Source organism: Parasteatoda tepidariorum, chromosome 6 (genome assembly GCF_982258835.1).
Source record: "Parasteatoda tepidariorum strain Cologne lab strain chromosome 6, Ptep-v5.0, whole genome shotgun sequence".
NCBI lineage: Eukaryota > Metazoa > Arthropoda > Arachnida > Araneae > Theridiidae > Parasteatoda > Parasteatoda tepidariorum.
Genome location: NC_141760.1, coordinates 17,168,597 through 17,191,187, shown reverse-complemented (window position 1 = coordinate 17,191,187; position 22,591 = coordinate 17,168,597). Strand labels below are relative to the sequence as shown.

Below are 22,591 nucleotides of genomic sequence, written 5' to 3'. Positions count from 1 at the left end.
ACTTCAGGCAGTTGAATTCATAGATCTACAGCGGCTTTTTGTTCAGTAGTTTTAGTGTGTATGTAACCTTAGTCGAATTAAGTATAATAATTTAAATAATGTTTTTTTTTTTCTTTTTTTTCTAAGAATTTTTTTAAACTGTTAGAATAGTTGTTTTAAAAAAATAATTATTCATTTTTGAATTTGAATAGTTCTGTTAGAATAGTTTTATTTTGAATTGTAAAGTTCCATGAGAAATACTTATGTATAAAAATGGTAAGAAACATTTAGGCATTTTTGTTTTTAAATTTACCATTTCTGTTTTCATTGAATAATTTCATAAGAATAACCGAAATATTAAATAAATAATAATTATTGGTTGGCCTATTAAAAGTTCCAAAAATAATTTCTGGTTAAATAAAGTCTACTCAGGGAAACCATGCTACCTTTACACTGAATCCTATCCTTCCAGAGAACACCTTTTGGCAACCATTGTTCTAAATTTAAATTCCCTTTTGCTTTCATTAGTTGTCGAATATTTCTTGTTATCTGTGAATTACAAATTTTTTTTTGTAAAGATGTATTGATAATTTTTTAATTGATTCTGTAATGTTTTTATATTTTTTAGCGATCTTTAATTAGCTTATTTAATTGTACTTTCATCAACTATATATGTAAAGTGCAATTTCTTTGTAGTATTTAACTAAAAATATTGATAAATATTTAGTGTTCCATTATTGCCATGAAGGTAGATGTGTAAATGTATTTTTTCTTTCTTTCCAGATTTGAATCCATAACATGGGAAATTTGTTAAGGCTTTTATCTAGAGATGATAATCCTAAATATGATGTATTTGTTGATTTTGAAAGTGAGTTTTGATATATTTTTTCTTATGTTAATAATTACTAGTGAATTTTTTTAAAAAAAATTTTCCTCTAAAAAATACATACAAATAAAACTGTAACTTAAAAAAAAATAGTTATAGTTTTGATGTTTTTGTTCTAGATTATCAATTTTAATATATCATATAAATTTCTTTACTAGTAAGTAAAAATTATTGAAATAACAGATTCGATATAAAAAGTAATAAATGCTCTAGTGCAGAGATTCACTAGTGCAATAGACCTAGGCAGTGTGTCGTGAATTAGTAATAATATTTTTGAACAAGACGATCATACTATTTTAAGATACATTCTGGCGATATATCGTGAATAGCGTGTACCACGATAATATCGTGAGTATTATCTGTTATGATTGAACACGATATTATCGTGAAGAGCGTGTACCACGATAATATCGTGAGTATTATCTGTTATGATCGAACACGATATTATCGTGAGTAAGTGTTAAGGAATTTTAATTTCGAAAACGAAAATATTAAAAATGAAACAATAATTTGACGTAGGTTTGAAAAATAAACGATGTGTATCGTGAAATATCGCTATTTTCTAATGATATATCGCGATATTAAAATTTAGATATTTCCCCTAAAAATATTTGGGTACCTTTTCTTTTCTTTATTATGTTTTTTTTTTTTTTTTTTTTTCTAGCTTTAATTTGTACATCTGACATAGTTGCCCTGAGTAGTGTTTGTTCTACAGGAAGCTGATTTTTTTTACAGATTATGAACTATGGTAACACAGAGGTTTATCTTTCATAGCAAAATTAAAGTTCCAGAATTTAAAAATGCTCTAGTGAGCTTTTCTTTTTTTTTTCTTTTCTTTTTTTTTATTTAATTTTAATTAAGGCATGCACTATCTGCATCCCTCAACTTATGAACTAAAAATAAATGAAGAAACTACATCACTAGCCATAACTATTTTAATTAAGTTTAATAAACTTAGACATGAAAAAAAATGTTAAAATATTAAATTCCAAAGTGTAGAGGTATTCTTTCAAGGTATCAAAAAATTTAAATTTTTTGACTTTTCAATTTCTTAAAGAAATTTTTCATTAACCAAAACATGTTTAAAACAAATATTTATTTGGAAAATGTGGTTAAAAAATTAATGATGTTAAAGGTTAATGATGTTAAAGTTAATTTTTAAGCAGGGGGAAAAAATAATGAAATTGAGTTTTCCACAGAGGAATTTTAAAATTTTGTTTGTGTATTTTATTTAAGGAAGCAAGGTATATGAATGATTTTTAATCCCAAAATCTCTCTCTCTCTCTCTGTATATATATATATATATATATACTGTAGGAGGATGTTATATACCTTGAACCGATTTAAACTTTTTATTTGTTTACTTTTTTTATGCAAAAAGTACTAATTTAAAAGTAATACTTTTTTTGGAGCAAATTTTGTCATGTACCTCACTTTTTTTGGGTGGGGGGATTTTTTAAAAATTGTCTTAAGGTACAGCACCATGTTGTACCTTGAATATTTGACTGTTATTCTTTGGATATCACTCAACTCAAGTTATCTTTCTCTATATTTCGCTGATTGAATTTGGATTTATAATCTTCTTATTTTTAGATGCTCAACCCACAGAAATAGAGCGAGAATCTTATGACATTGTAGATGAAGTACTACAATATTCAAAAGACATATTACAAGAACTCCAAACTTATAAAGGAGCAGTAAATGAAATTAGAGAGGTAAGCGTTAAATTTTAAATTATTATAAGCATGTGGTTGATTTATGTGTAGCATAATTTGAAAAAAGCTTTGAATTTACTCCTCACAAATGTTCGATGCGAAATTCTTTTGTTATACTACATTTATATAATTCTTTCTCAAACTTTGTATAACATTTTTATATCGATGCTAGCGATATCAACTAGGTTACGACTTTACAAATTAGTCATGGTCATTTAAACCTGGAGGCACATAAACATGAGCTATGATTCGTTACATAAACGTGAGCAACCTTTTACAAGCCCTCATTGGAAAAAATCGCATAGATTAAGATCTGGGGATCATGGTGGCCAAGGCAAAAGTGCATTGTCTCAAGTAGGTATGCAACCAATGCAGTATTGTGACAATGTGTTACTATGAGTGTTGTTTTTCTGCCTGTTTAATTTTATCAGAAACTCTGATCATGATTGTACTTTCAACGCCATCTATTGGAGACTATTACAAGCTTTTTTGTATTACCTCTGCATATGAGTCCTATTTTTAATTAATAAATTTATTTGTTGCATTGTACACCTATGAAACTGGGACATTCATTTTGACTTACAATGGTATCATTAAATTAGCTTATAACTAGTGCTTTGCTAAATGGGGATGATAGGGAGTTATAAATCCTTCCTGTAGTTTTTATTTTTTTATTGTCACAAAATTGTGGAGTCTTTACCTCTTTGACTTTCCATGCCCACAAAGGGCTGTTGTGTGAATGCTTTATTTTCATACAATCTTGTACATTTAAAAAATATTGTAGAAATCTTTTCATATGCTGTTGTAAATAAGTAAATAATTTTTCAAAATTAGAGGGCTTCTCCGAACGAGGAAAATGATATACGGAATTCTTATCTCAGCTATTATGATAATATATCATTAAAAGTTATGTACGCTTTATTTTTTCCAATATAATTTTGAAGTAACAAAACATTTATCAAATAAAACATGATAGATTAGATTTAATTTGTTATGTCTTTAGTTCAGACCCATAGTTTTTTAAAAATGGTGAAGAAAGCTTGAAATTAAAGACATAAAAAAAAAAAAATGCTTGTAACTTAATAAACAGACAAATTTGTTTTAATAGTTAACGATGCAAACTATGTTCTGTGCAGTCCAAAAAAGGAAACTAATTTTTATTTTTAACTGGTCTATTTTTGAAGGGGGGGGAAACACTATGTGTTAGGTTTGCAAGAAGAATATTAAAACATGACAGCACATACACATGTGAGTTAATGATTTTTGCTCACCTGTTCCTTATTAAAAGAACTTTCTTTCTACTCTCCTGGCTTATAAAGTGACATTTCTCTTTAAAAATGAAAATATTCTTTTAAATAGATATGATTCTAAATACTATTAAAATAATTAATAGTTATAGATTTGTTAAAGTAATTAAGTAAATAATCTTTCCAATTTTTTTATCTAGGCCATTACTAATCCAAGAAATGATTTGTACCAACAAAGAGCTTGGGAAGCTGTGCTTCCTTTAGTTTCTAAGTTAAAAAGATTTTATGAATTCTCTCAACAAATTGGTGAGTTTATTTATTGAGTTTATTTATTTTTTGCGTAAGTAATTTAAAAATATTAATTTTTTATTGGGTTTAAAGTTGAAAAAAAAATGTGTGCTATTTTATTAGAAATTGAACAAGTTAAATAAAAATTTCAGTAATATTTTCATTCAAAATTGAATAAAAAAATTTCTGACAAAAATCACATTATCTTTATTGTGAATTAATATATATTTTTCTGTTTTGTTCAAGGGTATACAATATTTTTCTCATTTTAAAGATCTCATTTCTCAATTAAGCCTTTAAATGTACGACTTTTTTAAAAATTTGAGATCTCAAAAACTATTTGACCAATTTTGCTCAAATCTTGCATTTTGCCATGCAAAATGACATTCTTTAAAATGGTGTGAAAATATACTTTAATTAAATTTTTTTAACTTTTATTAAATTAAATAATAAATACTTACAAAAAGTTAATTTTAGCATAGAAGTAACCTGGTATAAAGGAATTTTAAAATTGGATAAAAAAATTTTAAAATTAGTTTTGAAAGTTCTCAAGATATGGCAAAATATGCAGAAAGTAAAATTAACATTAAGGGACCTAAACTTCGGACAGCTGTCTGAACTAAAATAATTGGGACAATATTTTCCAGATCGCAGCTACGCCTTATATTTAGGGAGTGAGAAATCTGAATTCGTTGAAAAAAAGGCATTTGTTTATTCAGACAAAGTATGTTTTTCTGTGTGATATCGTAAGTTAAAATATCATCTGCACTCATTAATTAGCACATTTGAGATCACTCCCTTAAACCCTTATGATTGTGTCCCAGAACGTGAAGATCCGAGCATAGATCAGAAATTATTCAGGGTGGTCTGTTTACCTTTTTGTGCCCTGTATTTATATAAACATCTTACGACAAGAAATTTTTTTAGTGAATATTCATGAACATAAGACTGTCACAGATGTGTTAAATTTATTAACATATCTTTATAATCATCTTTGCTTATTAAATTTGGTTTTCGAATATACAAATTAAAAAATAACTTATTAATTATTTACTTATTAATATCCTTTTTTTTTTCAATAATTTTCTGTGTCTTTTTTTTTTTTTTTTCAATAGTTAAATTAAATATAGGTTAAAAAATCATTTCAATTTGATACGATCTAATTTAACTATTTCCCATTATATTCATTCAAGTAATATTATAGTAGAAATAAAGAGTTTTCTAATGGCTTAACTTTTAACTAATCTGATCCAGTGTTATGCAAACTCTTGTCTCCTCCAAAATTCTCTCGAGCTCCGACTTTACTTTCGGGAATTCTAGGGGAAATGTTGATTTAAATATTGTATTTCAAATTAATCATGTTCAAAGGAATTAAAAGAAATATCTTACTGTAGATCATAAACTGTATTAAGATTTATCTATTTCATTGTGTTATAAAGTTATTTATCTTCAGAATCAAATAAGCATTCACACTTTTTGTTTTGTTAGATGATGTGGTACCTCGTATATTATGGGAATTATGCTCAGGTCCCCTACCTCCTGCTCAGCATTTACATACTCAACAAGCTCTAGTCAAACAATTTGCAGAAATTTTAGATTTTGTCCTAAAGTTTGATGACTTGAAGGTAATTTTATCTCTGTATATGTTTATCTTTGCATAATTTTCAAGTGGCTTCTTTCATTATAAAAAATTTTCTTTTTTAAAATTTTTTGCAGTTTCTTGATTGCAGTAGTTAGATAAACTTTTTGGCAGCAAATGTCTGTTAAAATATTGTTCTGCTGATCTACTCTAGTTTTTTTTATTGATATTACATAAGATTGCATCAAGCTGTGTTAAGTTAATGTTTGTTGCTCCCATTTTTTTATTATTTGGAGACTCTGCCCCCTGTTAACTTTGGCCACCAAACCCTGTGGTTTCATCTCATTTATCTTTTTTTTTCCTTATAAGTCAATAAAAATATAATTTGTTTTTAAAATATAATATTTTTAATTTGTTTATAAAGTATAATAACTTCATTTATGCTCATTTTTTTTTTAATATGTTAGTTGTAATGAAATGAAAGAATACCTGAACTTGAAAAATAATGCTCAACAATTTTTAAATTACCCTCTTATAATATTTTATGTGTGTATTTCAAAAACTAATTCTCACTTATTTTTAAAATTCAATCTAATTATAATTGCTGTATTTGGCAATATAAAAAATTTTTAATAAATTTTTAGATTTTAAATTATTTGATATTTCTTGATAGGCATTTATTTAATGTTTTTTCCAGTTGAATAGATATCTCTAACATAAATTTCCAAAATATTATTCAATTGGACAGTAGATATTAAAACGCATTGACATTAACTGAATTTCTGAGAGACGTGGTTTATTTATTTTATGTTTGAATCTGAAACCTCTTTTTTAATTTAGATGACAAATCCAGCCATACAAAATGATTTTAGTTACTATAGGAGGACTGTTAGTAGGTTACGACTTGCAAACCAGGTAAAATATTTTTAACAATAATATTCTATACCTATTCATAAAACTATAATTTTTTTCATTTAGTTTTTTACTATTAAAATTTTTAATACTTCTATCAACTTAATTTAATTACTTAATGTTTCATCATTTGTCTGTAGCACTTTTTACTCTGCGATTTAAATTTGACTAAAGTTTATTGATTTTCATATTCATTTTACTTAAAAAGCTAGATAGTAGTATTATATTTTATAATTTATCTATGCATACACACTTCTACAGGATAGCAAGATTGATCGGATGGATATTCTGAACAGGGTGGCAAAATTTTACTCGATAATGGAACACATCTACATGAGCAATATCTGTCTTGATCGCAACACAAGTAGTGAGGAGCTAAAACATAGTTTTCCACTGTCTCATTTAAAATTTAAAGAATTAACGCAAGAATGTGAACTTCAGAAAATTTTTCATTTGTGAGATGATGCTTGATGTACAAAAAGAAAAATATGGATTTAATTGATGAACAAAGAATTGCTCTAAGAGCTGCTCAAAAAAATTACTTGCTGTTTTTACAAATGTATGTCACTCCCTATGCCGTAGGTGTAAAGCCTGTATTACAGCTTGCAAAAGATCTTTTAAGCAATTTCTTTAAGCATCTTTTCGAGCAATACCTAGTTCTTTTGAGCAATTTTATTGTACATCAATCTTATTGCCTTGAATAAAACTTTATCTAAAGTGACTTTTCCTATTTTTGTGTTAATTCTTTAAATGTAACATTGTAAAACTACCTTTTAATTTCTCACTGCTTGTGTTCCGATCTTACTTTCTATGACAAATATGCTGGTGTAGATGTGTTATCTCACCCTGTATATAGATGTAGAGAAACTATCACCTTTGTTTGCTATTTTAGAATATTATTATTGTATTGCATATTGTATATTAAACTGTTCTCAGAAGGCTAGTGAGAATATAATTATGAATATTAATTATATTTTAATTGATAATGTGTGGGACAGTGTGCACTTCTACTTTATTGTAATATCCTATGTTTTAAGACCTTTTGTTATTATTTTATTAGTAATTTTGTTTATAATTTGTTAATATTGCTCAGAATTGGGTGATTTAGTGTTTTTCTGAGGGTGGAGCATAACCTTTTGAGTTAAAATTTAATAAATGATGTTTATAGATTGATAAACTTATGATTTAACCTAGAACTAAGTTTAAGAAATTATTTTATTACTCTAATGAATGATTATTTTCAAAGGATTTATTTTTTTTAACTGCAATTCTAAAATTATTGTTATAGGGTATTTGAAATCAAAATCGAAAAAAGTTAGTTTTATTTGTATGAAATATCACTTTTTATTCTTTGAAAACATTCTCAAAAATTTAAAGCAAGATAAATTTATTGTATCTAAGGTAATAGATATAAATGACTGTTGTGTTTTAACTGATGTTATATTCAGTATAAATAGTAATCAGAATTATAGGTATTTAATGCACAATTCTTCAATGTTTTTGGTATTAAAAAAAAATTCACTTTTTAAAGAAATTATTTCTCTGTTGAGTGAAAGGTATCTTATATCAATAAATTTTCATTGTTTCTAGGAGCCAATTGACGAAGAACTAGAAGTACCTAATGAATTAGCCAACAAAATGTCACTGTTTTATGCTCATGCCACTCCAATGTTGAAAGTTTTAAGCGATGCAACAATGCGCTTTGTTGCTGAAAACAAAGACTTACCCATTGAAAATACAACAGAAACATTAGGAACTATGGCTAAAGTTTGTCAGAGGATGATAGAAAACAGGTAAATTTACGATAGAAAACAGGTTAGGAAATGTTATTACTGTTTTAGGAGTTTTTATTTGACCTGAAATTTCAGTGTCGTTCGTTCAAGTATTTATTCAGTCTTCTTGTAATAATATAGTATTTTCCTTTTAAAGTTATATGGTTTAATTGTAAGTCTTACTACAATGTTGTCTTTCGACATTTTGTCTTTGACTGAAAAAAATAACTAAACAAATATAACTAATAAGAATAACTTTATGTAATTTTACTAATAGAGTGTCCCCTTTCTATGAATTTGGATGAAATTTCACAAGTACTGTAATAACACTGACTGTATTGATAACTTAGATGGTGTGCTGGTAGAAAAAGTATTCTCTTTTTAAACTTAATTTTGCTCATCTACTTCACTTTTTGATGCTGAATTATCTGAAGATACCTCAAAACTTATCTTCTGTCTGTGTGTAAGAGAATTTCCTTTTCCCACCTGCTTTATTCACTTTTGCTTTTACTTTTTAGAGGCTGTATCATTTGCTCATTTAATGACACTTTTTTCATCATTCTTGATATATCTTACTTTTTTCTTTAATAGTGCTGTTCGGATCATTCTCCGTTTTTTTACCTTCTTGAAAATAAAAAAAGAAAAGTTTAAAGTCAAATACCTAAAAAAAAGTAATATTTTTATGCATATAGATAAAGAATATGAAAACTCTTATAATTTAATCTGTGTTAAATAATGTTAAGAAAGCCAAATTATATGTTGTATAATGTTAAGAAAACAAAGTGTACTTTTTTTTAATTGAATTTATTATTTTTATGTAGAATGAGAATTATGTAATAGAAAATGTGAGAAAGAAATGGGCGGTGTAAATATCAGAAACAAATATTACCAAATTTGTAGAATCAGCTATATAAATAAATAAATCTTTAATGAATTATTTTGCTTGGGACAAATGAATTAGTTACTTTTGTGATGAATTAGTTACTTTTCTATGACTCAGTGTGATTTTAAAGTATTATAAGAAAGATAACAAGGACAAAATCTTTTGCTTATATAAATATGTATATTGAGATGTTGATTTTTTGTAGGGAGTTCTGTAGTCGCTTTAGAAATGAAGAAACCATTCTTTTTGTGTTGAGAGTGATGGTTGGATTAATAATTCTTTATGATCATGTGCATCCAGTGGGAGCTTTTGCCAAATCTGCTCATATTGATGTAGGTATTCAGGTTTTGTTGTTGACTGTCAAATTGTTTTCTTCTTATTATTATTAAATCTTATTCACCATTTGTGTTTTAAGTGTATCTCAGTGAACTGAACAGTAAGATCTATAAAATTGCTAATTTTTTAAAGAGTAATTTCTATGTATTCATCAATTATTTTTTTTTTTTTTTAATTTCTCTTTATACTCAAAACTTAAAGTTAAAGGTAATAAAGAAAGATAAAATGAAGTTAAAATTTATCTATGTTTCAATTATAAGAAGTGAACTAAATTAGGCGTTCATATCTTCGCTAAATTGCTATAAGAAGAGCTCCATGAACACTAATTGACTACACAGAGAGAAGAACACTAATTATACTAATTATCCTCGTAAGAATCTTACTGCAATAACACCACAATAGGGTTTAACTTTGGCACACAATTTATATTCAGAGTTAATAGCTGATTATTTTTTGTAATTGAGAACTTATGGCTGCCATTTTCATATTAGCAGTTGAAGATTTGTAGCTATTCTTTTATCTCTCAACTGTTAGTTTAAATTTCAAATATAATAAACAGTACATATTCTATCTAAATATTTCAAATAATTATTATAATTGATAATATTTTTGAAAGCTGAATTGCATTGATGTCTGCTTCTATATATTTTCTGTAGTTTTATATTTCTTCTGACAGCAGAAACCTAGAAAGTAAAATTTGTTTCCAGTTTTTTTTTTTTTTTTTTTTTTATGACTCAGTATTTTCTGCTATCTTTTTAAATTCCTGAACAATTGCTTATTTTTACTAGCTTTATTTGTAATTTTAAAAACAAATCCTTGCAAAATACATTTAAATGAATTTATTTTTAATTAAATTTTAAGTGGTCTTCACATAACTTTTATATTGGCTTGTTTTATTGTTTATGGAAGTAAATTGTTAATTTCACATTAAAATTTTTTTTAAAGCTATATTCATTGCAATAAAAAAAAGTTGAGAGTGAATAGAAAAGCACCATTAAAGGTTGGCATCACTGGAAATGAGATTTTTCTACTTTTTTTAATCCCCCTAAATTTTGTCTCGAAAAACTGTGAAAGGGGATCCAAGAAGCTTTGTGTGTTTGCAATAGAATCATTGCATTGGTATCATAAAAAAGTGATTACTCAAATTTGAAAAATAGCTTATTATACCATTGTATCCAAAATATCCATATTTAAAAAGCCCATATCAAAATCACCACTAAGTCCTTTAAAAAAAATGCATATGTAGAAAATCAGCTCGAATAAACAGTTTTTCATATATATTTGTATGTATATTGAGGCACATAATCATAATCAAAAAAGCATGCAGTTTGGAATTTAAAAAAAAAAATTCTGAATTTGAAATTAAACGGGACAGCAGTTTGCCAAGTATGAGCCGTAAATTACATATCTGAACGTTCTTTAGATTTTTTTTAACCTTATGAGCCACTTTGATTATTAGAGGATACTATTTAGACTTTTATCATATATTTCTGATGATACTATTTATTCCAATGACATTTTTATTATACTATGGGGCTACTAAAGTAACTATTTTTGAAATATAACTTTAGTGGAGGCTTTGTCTTTGTCGATCAGCTGCCTAATTTTAAGATAGTCATTAGAAAATTGATTGTTTACATAATATGACGTCAATGTTGAATAAAACCGTTTTTTATTTTTATTTGTTTGTGTATTTTTTTAAACAATCATCAAATTAACTTGATTGTTTAACCTCTTAGAAGTTTTGCTTTTAAGTAAACATGATGTCTACAAACCTGAAGTGTTCTAGTTATCTCTCCTTTTTTCTCAAGCTTAGCCATCTTCTAAGATGCTTACTTAGACTTACTTTTTAAAACATTGCAAGTCATGATGTTTATTCTCTCAAATTTTCAGGATTTTAATTATGATAGTTTATCTAAATTAGTTTTAATTTTTCATTTAAAATATCATTTTGCAAATTATGTGTTAAAATTTTCAATTCAAATATTTCTTGTTACGTTGACAAGATTAGACAATACAATGTGATTAAAAAGCTCAAAATCTTGCATTAGTTGAGACACTTAAAAAACTCTAAATAGAAATTCTTAACGTTGTTTGAAATTAAGTGGCAAAAAAAAACCCCAAAAAGCAACCTTTAGTAAAAAAAAATATATATATTTATTTTATTTCAGTTAATTTATGTCCTGAATAAGATATCAAGATAAGATTTATTCAGTGACTAATATCATAAATAATGGTAAGAAAGAAGAACCCTTTGAAATATTTTTAAACTGATTTGACACAAAGTTCTTCACTTAAAAAAAGAAATATCTTTGAAAAATTATGTTTTGGATTAGCTGTTATTTGTCTCTTTTTATAACTAGTAAGCTAAATTATTAAATTAAATGGAAACTAATTTGTTCTATATCTTATAGGTCAAAGGGTCTATAAAAGTACTAAAAGATCAACCACCTAATGTTGTAGAGGGTTTACTAAATGCTTTAAGGTAAGATTTAATTTCTTATTCTTTAATATGTGTTAGTTGCTTTGAAATTTTTTTTTTTTTATATAATTTGGCAAGTTTAAAATAAGTGAAAATCTAAATGTTTGCCAAACAATTTTTTAATATGAATCATTAAAAGCTATTTAATTGCTGTTATTTTATAAATTATATACCTGGTAATAGAAACTGTAGCACGATGGCAATCGCCGTAGATTGCATATGCATATTATTTTTAATTACATATTGCAAAATTTTACAAATGTAAATTCTGTCTGATTGAGTTGGGATTGTAAACAAATTTAAATTCATGCATATTGTGCAGCAGATCAGCACATTAAACTGTGCTACTACGGTTCTATATAAATTATATTGAATATAAGCACATATATTGCATGTAAATATGTATATATGTATTGTCGTTGACGATAGATAGAATAAAAACAGGTCTTAAGCTTGGGAAGAGAACAGTCAGCCAAGTGACAAAAAATCGAAGTGCTCCCGAATAAAAATTGGGAAAAAATCTTGCCAAATAATCCTGATGATTTTTGTTACCTCACATGGAAAAAGGGAAATCTGAGTAATTACAATTGGTTCATTAAATAGATTGAGGGAATAATATGTTTCTTACAGTTCCGTTTAAGGGGAAACTTAAATTATTAATTTATGCATACTTGAAACCAAAAATTGTGAATAATAAAGTAAGAAAAAGATTTTGGTAAAGGAATAATATAAAAAGATTAGTTGAAGCTTTTTATGTTGTATGCATATGCTTACTATAGAATAGCTTACATTGTAATAATTACATGAATTGCGAATTGCTTGAATATATTTATGAGCCTAAAATTAACTTTTGGGTATCTTGAATTTATGATTTCCAATTAACTCTTTTATATGGCATCTTTAAAAAAAAAACCCGGATAGTGAAAGGTACTATCAACAAAAGTTTGCAGGCAACTGCTTTATAAAAATTTAATTTATCCTTTTTTCTATCTGTCACCTGGGGTATAATAGTTCAGCTTAGATAAAGTTTTTTGGATAACTGAACTTTTCCTGCACAATTTAGCACAATTTTTTATTGTATATTGTTATGTTTGTTCAATTATCTGATGAACAAAAAATGTTTCTTCTTTGTTTTTCAGATATACCACTCGGCATTTAAATGATGAGTCTACACCCAAGCATATCAAAAGTCTGTTAGCATGATCACCTGCTCATTATTTTATAAAATTTGTTTCATTTATGGTATCTAAAAGGTGACATGCCAGTGTCTTGTCTCTTGTTTCTTGGGTAAAAAAAAAACAAAAACAAAAAAAAACAGAAAATTTCTCCTTAAGGAACTCGTAAAGTGTGAAGTATAAAAAAAAGATGGTTGTCTGAAACTTGTATAAGTGACACTGACTGGAAATATAGATTTTATTCTATTGATATTTTTGAATGTGAGCTATATTGTATGAAAAAAAATTCATGGTGTGTTTATCTTCACATGTTTCAACTGAGTTAAGCATCGAAATTTTGAATCTCAGCAGAACAATTGCTTTCTACATATTCTGACAAAAAATGTACTTCTCATTTAAATATTAACTTTTAAATTTATTTTTACCATAATTGTTTACCATTATTTTTACCATGTTTGCTGAAACAAGCGAATACTCGAGTCGTCAAGAGTTTTATGTATATTTTTGTGTGCATACATTGAGCTTGTGCTTGTTTGTGCATCTCATTGTCCTAGTCATTCATCTCATTAAAAAAAGTCATTTTTCATGCTTCTAGGATGCATACAAACTACTATTTCTATTGTAAGGCTTAACATATAGTCAAGTTTTTTTACCTAACAATTTTTCTTTTTTTGAATCAAATACTTATTCACGGGTAACAACATATTTACGAATTAAAATATTCTAATAAGTGCCATATGGTTTGTATTGAGTATCTTTTATTCTAATTTACTGTAAAACTCTCTCAGAGTTGGTGGCAAAAAAATAAGTGAACAAATAAATACTTTTATGGCACAGGCAAAAAATACTGAACTTCTAAATATTAAACACTTTTCTGCTCTTGGGTATGAAACTGTATAGGATTTTAGTGAAACTGTACTTGTAACTGTACTGACATTGCTTTAGAGATGTCTTTATGTTAATTAAAACGATTAGTGATTGCTAAAAACAATAGTTTTACAATAACAAATGTGTTACAGTAGTATTATAAAACGATAGTCAATAGTGTATAGAAACAAATAGTTTTACATGCCTGGTGGTTTGTAATCTTTTTTAAATAAATTTTACCAAATAGAGCATACAGTTTGGGAAAGAGTTAATAAACTATACAAAAAAATTTGAAATTATGAAATCCAAATTAGTGTCTGTTGCTAACTATACTGACAATGTAGCTGTAAAATAAATGAATATTCATTGATGCAAAAAATAATCAGTTTTACTCTAAAATAATAGAATTTTTTTTATTAATTTTTTACATTGCTTTAAATGTTCAAACATCATAGCATTCAAATATTGAGTAGTAAAAATAGGGTTTTAAAGACAAAAGCATATTTCCTGCCATATTTAAGCAAAATTGGTTGAATGTATAATCTAGAATGGAAAACCCATTAAATAGTTTAATATTTGAAGTTATGATATAAAAACATTATTTGTGTAAAACTAGAATGTTTTCTAAACCTTGCATATATTTAAAACTTTGCTTAGATTTTAGCATAGCTTCAAAATTAGTATCAAGCATAGATATTTTGTTTATTTTATTATTTCTCTAGTCTGACAATGTGACTTGGTGATTTATAATTTCTTTAAAGTTATGTATTTTATCTAAAATAAATGTCACAAAATATTGAAGCAGCCACTAAAATATTGTTTGATGTCACCAGTATTCCAGTTCATCGTTGATTAGCTGCCACTAATCAAAAGTGTTTCTAACCAGTTCAGAAAAAAAAAAATTATTTTATGATTATTAACGAAGTATAATTTAGTGCTCTAAACTAAGTTCTATTTATTACTCTTTATCTTTAGCAAAATTTTGTTTTGCAGTTTCTAAATTTAATGCAGAATAATTGTACATTCGTTAACTAAGTACAATTTTTCCCTGTGATAGTTCAATTGTATCCATTTTTCTTTAAAATATGTTAACTCAATGGGTCAATAGATTTTAAGTATTTGTGTGCATCCTTTTATTTAGGTGAAATTTTATTTCTAGTTCAAATTCATAAATCATTCATTCGTTAATGCATAATGAGCGCATTTAAAAAATAAAAAAAACACTGAATATTTTTTATTATTCAAACTCATTACAATACGGCATAAAAAAAAGTTACATATGTGTGTCTGTATAAAATGGATGTTATAACTTTTTTGTGAATGTACTTATTTGTATTGATATTCTTATTTAACTATTCATAAAGGAAAAAAAAGAGCAGCATACAGTAAATCTTAAGATTTTAAGAATTCTGGAAAGGGACTATTTTGAAATAACAATTTTTATGCAGCTTAAGAAAAAACTATGAATAGCTTTCCATTTCAAATATAAACAAATTTCCCCACTTAGCTTATTTATTTGGAATGATTAGACTCACTTCATACTGCTAATGTAATGTACTTATATCAGAGCTCACAATGTTTCTTATTCATAAATAATAATAGTCTTGTTTGCATGTTGAAGCTTTCTGGCAAAGTTTTAGGCTGCCTGCGCACAAACTTTGATTCCACAAATGAAATTTAACCCACCTCAAAATTTGTAACTACAAATAGTTTGTGGTTGCCCCTTTTTTTACATGACGTTACAGGATGGGCGCTCCAACTTTGTAAGGACCACCTTTAGATTCAGCAATAAGGATTGATAGGATTTATGAGAAATTAGAATGCAGAAAGCCTTATCTTTCAGTTCATGCAGAATATAACATTTCTTTTAATTTGTTTTTGTGAAGTATCGATTTCATCGAGGAACGAAAAACTTGTTTGCGTGCAGTGTCAGTAACTTCCTTTCTCCTCCAATGAAAGTAATGTTACCAAAATACTTAATTTAATTGCCCTCCAATGCACCTTCTTTATTGCTATATTTATTCAAAATGCAATGCTCATTGTATTTGTCCTCCATAATTTTTGCAAATTTTTAAAAATGGATAAGCTGCGTAACATGGAGTCTGTGGAGTGTACTCCAAATCCTTGAAATCATTGTGGTTCATAAAGTGAAAAAGTTAAATTGACACAGAAGAGAAATATTCTTCTTTTTTTTCCAAGAACGATAGGTATTGAACTTTTGTTCTTCACCTCGGAAGATGCCGGTAGTGTTGCTCATTTAACGTTATCCAGTGGGCACCTGTGAGCGTAAGTCATGGAGACGAGCAACATTACCCACGCCACATTGAAACATCCATGCCCAGAGTGGGATTCGAACACGCAGCCATCGGCGTCGCAGTCAGGCACGCTAACCACCTGGCCGGCAGATAAATATTCTACACTTCTTTCCTTGGGTGTGAACAAAAGACTAAATGCATAAAATGATTTAATAATAAATTTAAATTTGTTATGGAAAATGTTTTATTAATCATTGTAAGGACTGTACTTTTTAATTGAAATAAAGTATGCCTTGGAAATTAAAGAAGCTAACTGGTGCAATTTATGCAGGTTAATCGATGTAATGTTAGGTTCTAAAAATTATATTAACTATAATTATTTAAGATTTTCACCTGTATTTTTACAATTTGATTTACATTACAAAATAATTTAAAAATCTTGAAATAAGAAATACTACTAAATAAAGAAATATTGCGAAATAAAGAAATATATCACGTGAAAGTAAGTGTACTGGGTTGTTTAAAGACTCTGCTGTCAAGCAGAAAAGCATCTTAAAGGTTGAAGTTATTCTGAGCATGCTCCATTCCACAGAACTCATCCAAATGTTGCATATTATAAAGCTTTGTTTTATTATTGACATGCTTATATTCAGTTTCAATAATCTTGAGAGGTGTAAAACAGTTCAGATTTTATGAGGTTAAAGTTATGAAAGAGTCAACATGTAAATCAAGTCTATTATTCTGCAAGTAAGCATATTATAATTAAAAATGAAGTAGAAAGTCATATAATTGCATACAAAAATTAAATATTATCAAAAAGCAATTTTACTTTATAACGTAATTTCATTGTACTTTTATTTGTTTTTAAACTAACTTCAAAGTCAGTTTAACAACAAACTAGTATCTTAGTGTAAAAGTAGCAGCATTATGTTTCCGAAATAGGAGATATTGTTTTTGAAACAAAACTAATATATTTATAATTAAAAAACAATGTCTCTTACTACTAAAATATGAGATGATTGTAGGAGAGCTGACAATGTTTGGACAATTATTACTATGATACTTATGTCATTTTACAGTAAAAGCTTTTTTATTTAATAGAAAACTGGATTCTGATTTTTTCTCTTTGTCTCTCTCTATATATTTTTTTCAATTTTACCAATCCGCAACATAATAACATAAAAATATTTTTCAACTCTGGATCAATTTCATTTCAGTATTGAAAAATGTTATAAATTGTAAGATATCCAAAGGATCTACAAAATAGTTTAAAAGGCGAAAATTGAAATGTATTTGAAAAAATGCATTTCAATTAAGAACATGCATACTTTATCAACATCAAGAGAAAAAAATACTGACGATCTTCCGTAAACAAATTAAAACTCATTTGAATTAAGTTTTTTTAATGATTTAATTTAAGCCTTATTAATGATTAAATGATTTTTAAATTGCAAAAAAAAAAAAGCATTTATTTGTTAATTAATTTTGTATTACATATATTAAAAGAATATCAAAATAAATATAGCCATCAATTATGTATACTTTGAAAATTTTAGGTTATGGAAGAAATTATTAACAAAAATATAGCTTAAATATAAGAAATGTAAATTAAACTATAAAATTATCTAGCTTACTCACCCTAAATTATATACTTAAAAATTATTTATGTGAATAAAATTAATAAACCTATTTTTTACTTTTAATAAGAAATATGGCTTGTACTTAATTGAAGAAATAAATAGAATGTATATATAATTATAATATTCTTAATGCAATAATTTTATTTAATATTTCAAACCCACATAGAAAAATATAACAAAAATACCTGTATGATAAATGTTTGACTAAGATAAAATTGACCAATATTATTTTTAATCTCTTCTAAACTGATTTACTCTTAATGACAAATTTTTCATTTTCACATGCATCATCAGGAAAGAAGAAATACTTATGTTTTTTGTTGCTGTTTGTTTCGTTAATTAGAATAAAGAAGGGAATAAGCTATCTGTTTTATTTGATAATTATATATATTTATTTCATTAAAATTTTTTATGTTAATTTTTATTTAAAAGAAAATAAGCCCCATTCTGGGTATAAAATTATAAAGCTTTCTTATGAAAGAATTGAAAATCCAGTAATATTGATTATTTTTGTAACAAGTTTTTTTTTTTCTTGCTACAATTATTTGATTTTAAATAGTTTCTAGTATGTGTGTGCTCTTTGATTCTGTTTTACATTTAACTTCAATTTTCGTGGATTGTTTTTTAATCAATAATGTTAAACTTAAAATAAGTTTTACCTGACTGTTCAGTGTTACTTAATGATTATGCTTTTAACTATGGAAAGTGTTTGTGATACTCTTGTATTTATTTTTTATACTTACTATCTCATTTTTTCTTCTTATTTACTTATACATTGTTGTTGTTTTTGTACAGTCACTTTTGCATTACTGTCATCTCACGTTTAGATTTAAATTGGGCCACTGACACACATTTTCAATTTTTGTTTTGAACAAAACTTTTTTTTATATATATTTTTGAACAGTATCAAGATCAGTAATATTGCACAAAGTGAAGAAAAGATTAGACTTATGGGCAATTTTGGATCTGTACTTGTAGTTATGTAGCTGAAGTACTTTTGTTGTTGCTTGAATGTTTATAATTACTTATAAATTTTAAGTTGATTTTCTACAGATTTTAAAATGTTGAAATATTTATGTTTTGTTGCTGTTGAAAGTTATTTATTCCATTGTCCATCTAAAATATTTCTTCTCTTCAACAATTGTCTAAATTTCTTTCAATCTTTTTACATTGTAACGTTTCTGTGACAATAATCAAAACTTTTAATTTGTTTATTGTTGTTTAAAGGGACACCACGTCAAAAATTATAAAATCTATATGTCTTATTCTTTTTTAAACAGTTTTTCTATCTTTTTATATTTTAATTTTAAGCTTAAATGAATAACATAACTTATTTTATTACAATATATTGCTTTTAAACATACCTATTTTAGAAAATCTTTGGAATTGTTTTTGTATTAAATATTATATAAGTGTGTATATAGTACATATATATAGCCCACACACACTCGTATATATACACAAGAAAACATTCTGCATGGAGAAAATAAAATACTTAATAAATTAATTTATAATAATAAAATATAGATGCTACGAATTTTTATTTATTTGCTTTCTATTTATTTTCTTTCATATTTAATTTATATTCTTTAACTAACAAATATCCTAAGTCCAAGCATTTAATAGTTTTAAAATAATAAATGGAAACCAAACTGGTTGTCCAATCACTAGTTTAAATTACTGCCATAGATTCTCCGAGCAAATAACAATCCAATAAAAAATTATATCCTCTTTTTTATTATATTTTTTACCTATTAGCTTTGATCCAAAACTTTTTGATATTTCTTTGTGGGTCCAAAGAACATTCTATGTAGGCAAAAGTCAGAGTTTAATATTTCAAATTATTTATTGGGAAGTGTAATTATTTCACTACATATTTTTAAAAAGAGATTTCTTATAAAAAAATATATATATTATTCATAACTACACAGGTCCTAATATTATACTACTTTAAAACAATTTATATTAAATAAATTTTGTATATATTTTTAAAAAAAAAATTAGAACACACAGTATTGAAGATAACATAAATTGGTAATTGATGGTATTATGTAGCAATTTTTGTTGTGGTGTACCCTTAAAATTTAAAAAAATTCAACTAAAAATTTATTGCTTGTTACCTGATTTGAAATGACTTAATTAAATTGTGATGTTAAAATATTTGATTTCTTATATAGTAAAGATTAAGTATCATCTAAAATATATATATGGTTGTTTGAATTTAGACTTTCTGTACATGCCTTAAGATTTTAAATTTATTAATCGTTGACTGGATGTTTATTCCTATTCAGTTGTTTCTGAATGCTGTTTTTCTGTAAGATATCAAACATAAATATTTTATTTATTGCTATCATTGTTTAAATGAGCAGTCGTGTTTTCCATTTAAAAATGAGATTCTTATTACGGTATGTATATAGATATTTTTAAATCAGCATTTACTGTGAATATATTTCTCAATGTAAAAAAACAAAAAGAAGAAACAAAAGCTTTAATTTAGTGCTAAGTAAATTTATTTTGAAGCCTGCTTTCTGTCTGTTTTATTTTCACTTTCAACATGATTAACTGGTACTTAGCTGTTGAAAAACATACATCATTGTTTTCTTATACAGTAGACCCCCTAGTGTCTGACTCGTGACTATCTATTCTACGTACTATACCACCTAGTAAAGACGTTACGTACTACCCCACCATACAGTCGAGTTAACATGTCTTATATACTAGTGAATTGAAATAGCATTTTTGTAGTGGTAGATACCCTATAGTACTCACCCACCAAAATTATATATGATGGAAATCGATGGACGGATACCACTAGTTGATTCATTGCTGTTTTTTTTGTGAGAAGCCGGGAGAGCTGTATTTAGATCACCGTACTTTTGCTGATCGTGAGAGCTGTATTAAGTTCACGGTCAGGGTTGCTCCAGTGTTGCCATCAGCAGTCTAGTGTATACAGGCCAACATTGTAAGAGATTGAGACTGAGAAGCAACAGCGTGAGGAGGACAATGTTGCAGTAAAAAGTCAACTGTTCAGTGTGGACCATCCATCGAAGTAGGCGTGTTCAAATCATAGTGGGTGTTTCTGAAAAGGTAGGCGTGGTCACGTCCGGGTCACCAATGTGGGAAGAAAGTTATCGACAATGTCAATGTGCATCTATGTAAAGGTACCCCAACATAGAATCGAGTTAACATGTCTTTTATTTTGAAATTGTATTTTTGTAGTGGTAAATACATGACCATTTGTAAAATTCATTGTAAAAGGTGAAAGAGGGAAAAATGAGAAATAGGTTTGCTGCCAATTCCCTAATATATGAGTGTTGTATGCAAAATTTAGCTCACTCGTTCTTTGTCATAAATTTTCACGTTCATAAAATTAATTTAAAAATAAGTACTTTTGCATTTACGCGAGCTATACATCATTACATGTTAAACATTTTAAAATGAGTAACATGTGTTTTTAATTACATGAGAGGGGATAGTAATTCCCAGTAGAACACTAAAGCGAAGCATCACTGGCTGTCAGTAAGCAGGTGTTTGACTACTTTGATCAGCCTGCATAGGGACCGTAAGTACGTGGTATTGGTCCACGTTAAACTGTTCTACCCTTAAGTGCTGGACTTTGTACACAGGTTGTTGGGCTACCAAAATAGAGGGGCTTCTGCACAGGATCAAAATTGTGATGTTTCCCATACCGTCGCCAATTGTGCAGCTCTAATGTGACTTAAATGAAGCTCCTACCTTATCCTTTTTTTATATATATATACATAGTTATCCGGCCTACCCATCTGTCACGTTAAACCAAATAGTCGGTAGCTTGTTATGTCTATAAACTGATGCATATGTCTAATATTACTAAGCTTATTTAAATGATTGCCAAATGTTTTGTTGTTGTTAATTTACGTCGCACTCGATCTGCACAATGGGCTATTGGCGACGGTCTGGGAAACATCCCGGAGGATGATCCGAAGACATGCCATCACAATTTTGATCCTCTGCGGAGGGAATGGCACCCCCGCGCGAAGTCGAGCACTTTACGGTAGCACAGTTTAACGAGGACCAATACCGCACACCCTCGGTCCCTATGCAGACTGATCCAAGTGGTCACCCACCCGCACACTGACCGCAGCCAGTGATGCTTGACTTCGGTGATCTGCTGGGAACCGTGTCTTAACGATCAGTCCACTGCGGGACCCAAATGTTTTGAGCTCTAAAATGTATGCATGACAGGGGATCAGGTCATGAAAATGATATTAAAGTTAGTTTAATAACAATTTTTATGAAAGTTAATTTTAATCAAAAGTAAGACTGAGCAGCTATATGACCAAAAAAGTTAATTATAATGCCAAGCAAGCTTGATTTTAGTAATTTTGAATTAATTCAAGTTCGTTTGTTTATCCTTTTAAATATTTATTGAGTTAAATTCCAGGTACCTGTTTCTCATTGTTTGGAATTAGTGTCTCTTTTGTTTAAAATATCCAGTAGTAATTTTGTAACTGATGTATTGTTTTTGTAATCAGAAAATAATACCTATGAACAAATTTACTTTGTGATCCCGACATATTTAGCGTGCCCCAATCA

The 22,591-nt window shown here is 27.3% G+C and overlaps 1 protein-coding gene across 1 annotated transcript in view; it reads left to right on the top strand.

Moving 5' to 3' along the window:
* LOC107444979 (CYFIP-related Rac1 interactor B) overlaps positions 1-14,441 on the top strand; it is a 28,868-nt gene extending 14,427 nt beyond the window's left edge. Inside the window, exons 2-10 of the mRNA XM_016059272.5 lie at positions 763-847; positions 2,459-2,580; positions 4,028-4,133; positions 5,604-5,740; positions 6,535-6,609; positions 8,197-8,399; positions 9,467-9,593; positions 12,012-12,082; positions 13,219-14,441. Of these exons, the coding sequence (XP_015914758.2) occupies positions 778-847; positions 2,459-2,580; positions 4,028-4,133; positions 5,604-5,740; positions 6,535-6,609; positions 8,197-8,399; positions 9,467-9,593; positions 12,012-12,082; positions 13,219-13,282 (975 nt within the window). The 5' untranslated portion in view covers positions 763-777 and the 3' untranslated portion in view covers positions 13,283-14,441. The remainder of the gene's footprint in view (positions 1-762; positions 848-2,458; positions 2,581-4,027; positions 4,134-5,603; positions 5,741-6,534; positions 6,610-8,196; positions 8,400-9,466; positions 9,594-12,011; positions 12,083-13,218) is intronic.
* The last annotated feature ends 8,150 nt before the right edge of the window (positions 14,442-22,591 follow it).